Here is a 9,379-nt window from a genome sequence, read left to right as displayed (position 1 = left end):
CAAGGTCTCGTATTTTAGTCACATTACCATTTTAACGCCATGTTTTTTTTTTTTTTCCTGTTTGAAATAATATGGGCAGAATTGCTGGGGAGTTTCAATGCCATTCAACACTACCACCTTTTACATGATGTTATTGGGTTTTTAAATTTTTAGTAAGTAATAGAGGTGTTATAATGATTTAAAGGACAATCATTGATCAAGTAAGGGGTGGGAATTAATAAGCATTTGCTTCCTGCTACTCCCTTTTGGACACATATGATTTATTATCATTATTAATATGAAGACTTTTTTTGTTTGTTTTCTTGTTGAATATACAAATATTACCTTGAATGTGGTGAATTCTGTGAATTCTGTTTTTCACATTTGTTATTTGTTATTTTTTATTTTTTAATCTGTTCGAAATAAAGAGTGAAAATGAAAAAAAAAGAAAAACTTGTTGGACATGTTACAGTTAAACATAAGTATAGATTAAAGATACGAATTATGGCAACATTTCGTTTGGATGTTTCAGTTTCAGGGTCCTGCACTTGAGCAAGTTGGCTCACACTGGCATGGCTTATATTGAAGTCTTCATTAATATAATTTGAAACGATAAGTAACACTGTTCTTAAAAACTATGAGAAACGAATACAGCTCATTCCTGCGATTGTTACAAAAACACAATAATACAATAATACTTTGAAACAATCCTGGCTGTTGATCAGCACATTTTTCTACTAATAGTCAAATTCACGCAGAGATGATAAAGCGATGACTAGACTACTGTAATGGTTAGGCTAAAATCTCTAGTGGCTGACAATGTATAATGTCTAACATTAATAGTATACATCTCCTATATCCTTGTTTCATTGTTCTTGATTTCTTACAAAAAAAAGCTTGTATCACTGACTCTTTGAAATGAACTCTCCTTCTTAGCAGGCATTTCACTCACCCGTGTTGATGATGAATATCTTTCAGATCAGCCCATATATTTGAAAAGTCAAAATCAAATTCCTATCAGAATTATACAATCATTCCTGAGTTGCAGATTAAATCAATGTGATGCACATTGTTGCTACATTTTGCAAATGAAAACAGATATAATAATATTTGTGTTGATAGTGCAGCAGATAGTTATATTGGTGATATTCAAAGATTGTATTCACGTCTATGTCTGCAGTTGTAACCGTCCTAAATCATGTTAGGCAGATGTGGGAGAAGTACTCAGATCTTGTACTATAGTGTAGGAATATTCTGTTCTGCAATCAAAATGTTACTCAAGTACAAGTACAAAGGTATTAGCATCAACATATACATAAAGTAGCAAAAGCAAAAGTATTTTATAATGATTGATCATGAAAGTGTTCTCAAAGCTGGTAAAGGTGCAGCTAGTTTGAATGACTGTATACTGCAGGGTAGCTTGTGAATTTACTCCAGGTGGAACTAAAGTCTGATTTAACACTTGATTAGATTTCACATCATTCATCCACATCTGTGAAGTAACTAAAGGTATTCAATACATGTAGTGGAGTAAAAGTACACCATTTACCTCTGAATTTTAGTGAAGTAGAAGTACAAAGTACCTTAAATGTTAAGTTGTTATTGCCTGTTGCAGCAATAACAACTTAATCATCCATAAATCATAATAAAAAAAAAACATACACAAAATCGATTTTTCATGATCCATCAGAGCATTGGTTATCTTAAAAAGGAGTTTTATCATTAAAAAATTTGTTAAGTTTTAGAGACACACTCAAAGGTGTAATGTCAATATAATGCAATTGAAGTGTAAACTGGGCTAAATAAAGTGACTTTTTAGTCTGATTACATCATCAAGGTTGCATATAATCTGTTACTACCCCGCCCTTACCTGATGGAATTAAAGGTGTATAGCACAATGTATCTGGGCATATGGGTGTGACTGCAAGCAAAAATCATCAAGGTGAAATAAATCCTGAAAAAGTAACTTGTCCTTTTACTGTTAACATTTATCTGCATTCATTTTCAGTCCATTTGATTCCTTTTAGGCGCGTAGTTCACGCCTTGCAGGCTGAGATGTGCTTATTGTGACACTGTGACAGTCACATACAGTGGCCATGGTGTTGCCATGTCTCCCACCACGTCAGTTGCTTTTCAGCTATGAACAGAGGAGTGTCCAAAAACCGACAAAGGATATGCGTCACTCACTGCTCCTTATGTGAAACCTGAAGAGTAGGTTTTAGGACTGTGTGGTATGTGAGTGAAGGCAGTCTGCTCCGTCACTTTTTCATCAGAACACTTTTGCCTCAATGTTTACCTCATCATGAGTTTCTGTTGATATCTCTCGCTCAGTGAAAGTCTGCTGTGTGAACCTATACCGAGCAAAGCAGCTCTAAGCCAGTTTATAGTTTTATTAAAGGCCTGGATACTTCGCGTTTTAGTTTAAACTTTATTTTTTAAAGAGCTAACCACAAAGTAAAGGTGGAGTTTTTCTAGATAGATTAATGGTATTTTCGGATTCTACGAGCACTGAGACCACGGTGTTCAGACTTCCAGAAAGAATTGTTTCTCTCAGCGATGAACCTGAGGTAAGTTATTAAAGATCAGATATGAGATAAGTGTTACTACACCTATAGAGCAGTGGCGGCTGGTGGAAAATATGGTGGGGCTGTTGATATAGTGAGTAAAAACATTTTTTTTGGGAGAAATGACCCCTTAAATTGGTACTTCTGGTGATGTAATGGCCCCATAAAATCGTGGTTCTAGGGCCAGGAACAACCAGGCTGAGTCGGGCTGAGTATGCTAAATTAACTGCGGTCAAGCCAGCCTCCACACTCGGGAAAACCTAGTCAAGCCAGCCCTCACGTGATATTGCGGTGTGCGAATATCCTATGCATTACGGTAGAGTAAAAAAAAATCATCCCTCTGTGTTTAAATGAGAATAAAACAAAAACTGTCCAGTATCAAAGACTCATTTCACTTCAGGGTGATAGCAGGACATCCCATGTAGTCACTCAGAAAAAATCAGGACATTCTGATCTAGGATTTCAAAATAAAAGACCTTTGAAATCTCTATTGTATGAGCTATCATCCCTGTTTTTAGATGAGAATACAACCAAAACTGTCCAGTATCATAGATCCATCTCACTCCAGGGTGATAGCAGGACACCCCATGTAGTCACTCAGAAAGAATCAGGACATTCTGATGTACAGTTTCAAAATAAAAGACCTTTGAAGCCTCATATATGAGCTATCATCCCTGTTTTTAGATGAGAATAAAACAAAAACTGTCCAGTATCATAGATCCATCTCACTCCAGGGTGATAGCAGGACACCCCATGTAGTCACTCAGAAAAAATCAGGACATTCTGATGTACAGTTTCAAAATAAAAGACCTTTGAAGTCAGTCTCATATATGAGCCGTCATCCCTGTTTTTGGATGAGAATAAAACAAAGACTGTCCTGTATCATAGATCCATCTCACTCCAGGGTGATAGCAGGACACCCCATGTCGTCACTCAGAAAAAATCAGGACATTCTGATGTACAGTTTCAAAATAAAAGACCTTTGAAGTCTCATATATGAGCTATCATCCCTGTTCCCAAAGGTCTTTTATTTTGAAACTGTACATCAGAATGTCCTGATTTTTTTCTGAGTGACTACATGGGGTGTCCTGCTATCACCCTGTAGTGAGATGAATATATTATACTGGACAGTTTTTGTTTTATTCTCATCTAAAAACAGGGATGATAGCTCATATATGAGACTTCAAAGGTCTTTTATTTTGAAACTGTACATCAGAATGTCCTGATTTTTTCTGAGTGACTAGATGGGGTGTCCTGCTATCAACCTGGAGTGAGATGGATCTATGATACTGGACAGTTTTTGTTTTATTCTCATCTAAACACAGAGGGAGGATTTTTTTGACTCTACCGTAATGCATAGGATATTCGCGCACCGCAATATCACGTGAGGGCTGGCTTGACTAGGTTTTTCCGAGTGGAGGCTGGCTTGACCGCAGTCTAAACTAGAGAGAGAATCGCTGTCAAGGGGGCTGCAACTAGGCCTGTCACGATAATTAATTTTGTTGGACGATAAATTTTTATGGAAATTATTGCGATAAACGATAATATTGTCGGCGCCGTTTTAAGACCATTTTAGACATAATGATAATATATAATAATAATTCAAGTACATCCTTTCAAACATAACTTTTTATTGAACATTCAACATTGCAAATGAAATGTGAAATAATATTAAAATATATAAATTATATATAATAAATAAAACAAATGAATTAAATTATAATAAATTAATTAAATCACACACAACCAAAACAATCAATTAAATAGAGTCAGGCTGGAAAACAGAGCTCTCTCTCTATATATATATAAATAAATAAATATGAGCACACATTATATCACAAGCAAAAAAAACCTCCTTAAAACAACAGTCAAGTGTACAGTCCACTGTCAAACACCCAGATGCCTCAACAGGCCATATCCAATCTGTTTTTCTAAGTTTTCGAGCAAGGAACACCAACATGTTTGCATTGTCGGGCGGGGGCTCTCCATCTCCAGCTGCCGTGTTTGCTCCCAGCTGGGAAAACGGAATGGGGTGGTTGTGTTTTAGGTGGTTTAAAATGCGTGGTATTGCCTGCTTTTGTCGCTACCTTTTTTAAACCAATGCGACACACCGCCCGGCTCATTCAAGTCCGTAGGTTCGCCTCGTTGATTTGGTTTGAATCCAAAATACTGCCACACCGGAGAATCGAGATGTGTAGTTAGGTTTTGTAACCAATTCCATTTCACTTTAAATTCCCCGCGAGTAAGTCACACATTGTCTCCCGCTTGTCGCTATATTATTAATTTGGCTGCTACGCTGCTGCACGTGCACGCGGAGTGTCCTGACCTGGCTGTGCGTCAGCCCCGCCCATCACAGCGCGCCTGGCAGCCACAGCGCTCCAGGCTAAAATACTGGTCATATCTTTATGTAAACAGCAATTTATCGAGCTCAGAAAAGTTATCGAGTCCATTTTTATTTATCGTACGATAAGTCAATTTATCGATTATCGCGACAGGCCTAGCTACAACTACAACAAGATGAACATATTTGACCGTGATTTAATTGTAATACACGTTTCAAAATGATGCCGAAGTAACAACATACTGATACCGGATAGTAAAAACCATGAATTAAGGCTTTGACAAGTCTGCAGACAGACGGCAGGCGAAAAACCTTTTAAAATGCGTGTTTTCTAATGGAGATTTGGCTAAGCTAACGTTGTAAATGCTCCGACCGTCCACACTCACAACAACGGCCTATACAGACATAAATAAACCAGCGACTGTATTCGCCATGACATAGACAGTATGTGGTTTGTACTTGTTTAACTTTTGTCTAGTTTCTGAACAGATATGAAGAGCTGTGAGCTCTGAGTGCTAAGAGCTAACGGCTGTGTTGTTTTTCTGGGGAGCTCATTGAAGATGACGTCACGGCTCCGCCTACACTGCGTTACTATAGATCAGGGGTCGGCAACCTTTTTGATATGAAGTGCCATTTAAAAAAAAAAAATGTTATCAGCGTGCCAACGATCAAGAATTGTCATGGGGGGGGCGGGGGGGGGGGTTTGAGGTACTTGACGCTCGTCAACTATCAGCAGGAGGGCGGGGGAGCCTCGCTGCGGGGAAGCAGTGTGTGGACCTGTCGGTGCAACTTACATGATGCCGAATTTAACAAACACATTTCAATAATTGGTTTAAACGGCATAATAATAAGGACGATCGTCCGTTCTGTGATTCTCCAGAACACACAAGTTATGATATTAGGGTCATGCAGAGTGAGATGAGATCGCTGTCCCTTTAAGAGAGAGAAAGAGGGGTGTGGCTTGTGCATGTGTGTTTGTTAATGGTAGAGCGACAGTGAGGGAACGTGTGTATGTTTCTGGAAGTGAAACGGGAAAGCAGAAAAACAGAGGTCTGTGATTTATTTTGTGAAACAGAAGAACAGCTAAATAAATGCAACGTCCTCCCAAGAAGAGCTCGCCTCTCTCCAGTCATTTAAGCTAAAGTGGGTTATTGAACCTGAAGCTTGTTGCTTCTGCCCTCCTCGACTACGGTCTGGGGGCCGACAGGAAAGTTCAACACACAGTTGGCCAGTCCGCCCCTTTGTAGCATATTATTTCGATGAGAGATGAGCAGATCGCCACTGGGCTTTCAACTAAATAAACACAGCCACGCAAAAACTGCGTCATTTGTACAGCTCATTATGGGTACTGCAATTAGTGAAGTGCTTTCCTCCGTGGTGAAACGATCAGCACTGCACCACGGAGGAAAGCCGCAGAAAGTCACCTGGAGATAAAGAGAGCGGGGCTGCGTTGCGTGCATGGCTTCCTTCTGCAGGTAACGGGAGGACGCGCTCTGGCGGTGGTCTCGCGTTCAGGATCTGAAAATTAATTTAAATATTTTTGCACACTTATTCCACTTATTCCTAGTGTGCCACTGGTTACGGTGCCGCGTGCCAATGCTGGCACGCGTGCCAGGGGTTGCCGACCCCTGCTATAGATACTACCCCAGTTCCTCACGAGTCTAAAAAACAACTCACGTCAATGCACGTAAGCAACGTGGGCGCCGAGTGAGCGCCCTCGTGACCAAAATATTTGACGGCGCTGATTGGCTGAAATTATGTTACGGCGGCACAGTTTACTATTGAAACTTTTGCAACGTGCTGGTTGCTGCTGTTTGGCTCGGGGGCAGCGCCCCGTAATGATAAACTAATGCCAAGGGCAAGGCCAGGCAGGAAACATGTGACTTATCAGTAACTTTAGACATCGTAACAAAATTTTAAACAAGATTTTATTGTAGATTATACATTTTACTGATACCAATTGTATGATATTTACTTTGTTCATTAAAAATAAAAAATATAAAATATATATATTTTTTTAAATATATTTATTTTTAAAAAATCTTTTTAAATTTAATATTTTTTTTAATATTTTTTTTTGTACGTGGGAAGAGGTGGGGCGGCGTCCCTAGCGCCCCTATGGGCCGGCCGCCACTGCTATAGAGCTACAGGAAGCCTGAGAAAATGTTCCTTGACTCAAGTCTTAATAATGTGCTGGATGAAACACACAAGATTGTACATTATAAGAACTTCAATTGGCCTGTTAATGTCTCAAGTGCAGTTATATGTAATCAGAGATGTGTTGTTAAAACGATTAGCAGGTATTGGGTGCTAAGATGCTTCATTTACTCGGCTTCTCTTTCTGAAACAAATGGTCTTAATCCACAGATCTTTTGTTTTGCTATGGAATAAACACAACAGATTGAGGACATTAACTTGTCTAAGTCAAAGTCGATTTATTGTCAATTTCTGGTGTGTAGGGAGATTGAAACGTCCTTTCTCACCTCCTCTCATCTAACTGATAAGACACAACTTTATTTGACATCATCAGTGACTAACAGAATAGCAGAAAAAGTAAGATTATTTTAATAAGCAAACTATAATAGTAAAGTTGAATTGAACATAACATTTAATAGTGACAAAAAGTAGTATTGCACATGATACTGAAAGGTATTATTGCACATTATATTGAAAGTCATATTGCACATGTTATTGAAAAGTATATGTCATTCCATCTACGATCGATTCATTCATCTGGTAATGTTTTTTTAATCAATCTATTCCATAAAATGGAAAAAGAGGTGACACCCAGCAGAGTAAAAGGTCAGACAGGGAAGTGCAGGTGGATTTTTTTTGGACCTTTGTGTGAATATGTGTATATTTTTCTGCATGTGGCCCTCAGTGAAAAATGTTTGGACACCTCTGCCATAAGTAAAATATATGCTGTCATGACCTCTGGATAACCCACAGCAAATTCACTTTAATATACTTTGATTGTTTAAGCTATTTTAAAGGTACAAACTCCATGGTTCTATTTCAGCAAGAGAACATATTTGCTGTTTAGCTATTATAATAATAATAATATAATAACGTTAATAATTGTAATCCATTAGTATTAATTAGACAAAACAAACATTGTGAAAGTGTCACATTGGTCTTTGGGTAATTATGACAGCATTTCTTACATTTATCACTAAACACTAAAACACTAAACCAATAAATCACTAAAATAATGGGGAAAATCCTCAGCAGAATAATAATTTTACTTAAGGATATTCTGTCTCTGCTTCCACCCCTGACCCAATCCCAAATACCTCTTTTTGTTTAAACTATAACTCCTCTTACACATGGAATGGAAATAAGTAGTAACACGTTTTGAAGTGCAGTTGGTATCGTGAACACTTAGTGGCAGTGTTTTGTCAGGTTTGAGCAGTAAGCGCTTGTAAACATTTGGTAGGCCGCCGCCGTCTGTCTGCTCTGCAGACTGTGTACACGTATTATACGCTGCATGGGCTGGACCGGAGAGTCAATGGGAACTAGCTAGCTAACCCAACACAGGCTAGCTTTCTAGTAGAAAAACCTAGCTATGCTAACTTGGGAAAATATAGCTAATGTATTCCGATGAAGTGTTAGGAAGCCGGTCTTCTTCTTTTAAAAGTGGGTATATAAGTTTGTGCATGGGAAGCGGAGGACAGTTGGTGCGGCTGGTGAAAAACATTTCAAGGTAAAGGCTGTTCTTGTTTTCTCGGGCTATGACTAAGTACTGGAATAACCACTTACTCATAAAACGAAGCGAAGTTATCTCTGTATCAGTTCAAGTGTATGGCATGACATTTCATCTATAAAGAACACTGTTTCAAAACCTAACTTTTGAATTTGTTTTCTCGGAATATCAGCTTGTTTACACTGGTTGTCAGTTCTGTCATTGAAAGCTTTGCTATGTGTTGTACAACTAGTTAATTGGATGGCTCCGGGCTCCAGCTATCGCCTGGTTTTCCTGCTTGGCGATGTGAAATGACTCTATCGATATAACTTTGTAATCCTACTCTTACCCTCGTCGAGCTAGCCGACGTTAGAGCCTTCTGGAAGAGGACAGTATACTGTTGTATTTGATGCTAGATGATCTCCATTTCAGCTCACAACACCAGCGAGCCAAATAAGGAGCAGAGACTTCTCTAATGCGTCCGCCCTGTCTGCTGTAAACTAAACATGTTTTTCATATTTGCTAGCATGATGTGAAGCATATAAACCTCTCAGCAGTGGCATGGGCTGCATTCAAGCCAAGGATATACTTAACTCCAACTTCGGGAAAGTTACTTACAAGTGACAACAACGCGGCTTTGTGTACAATAACCCCGCAATATAACTCTTACAACTGCAGAAAGTACTTATTTCTTGACTGTCATAAATAATGACAGTAAACAGCGGCAGGTCTGACAAATATAAGCGAGATGGATAAGGAGTTAAAGAGAGAAAATGGAACGCTCAGTGTAGGCCGATGATGTTATGGAATAGT

At 38.7% G+C, this 9,379-nt stretch overlaps 1 protein-coding gene across 4 annotated transcripts in view; it reads left to right on the top strand.

The window, feature by feature from the left end:
• The first annotated feature begins 2,243 nt into the window (after positions 1-2,243).
• Positions 2,244-9,379, top strand: part of evi5b (ecotropic viral integration site 5b) — a 43,856-nt gene continuing 36,720 nt past the window's right edge. For 2 of the 4 annotated variants that reach the window (XM_079652608.1, XM_079652607.1), the window contains exon 1: positions 2,244-2,546. In XM_079652608.1, coding sequence (XP_079508734.1) covers positions 2,463-2,546 — 84 coding nt within the window. In that variant the 5' untranslated portion in view covers positions 2,244-2,462. Of the gene's footprint in view, positions 2,547-8,301; positions 8,588-9,379 lie in introns of those variants that run through there. The other 2 variants (XM_079652611.1, XM_079652609.1) reach the window with 2 other exon arrangements.

The sequence above is a fragment of the Notothenia rossii genome (assembly GCF_949606895.1).
Source record: "Notothenia rossii genome assembly, chromosome: 1".
NCBI classification, from domain to species: Eukaryota; Metazoa; Chordata; class Actinopteri; order Perciformes; family Nototheniidae; genus Notothenia; species Notothenia rossii.
Note: the sequence above shows the minus strand (reverse complement) of the source record. Positions and strands in the feature narration are given on the sequence as shown.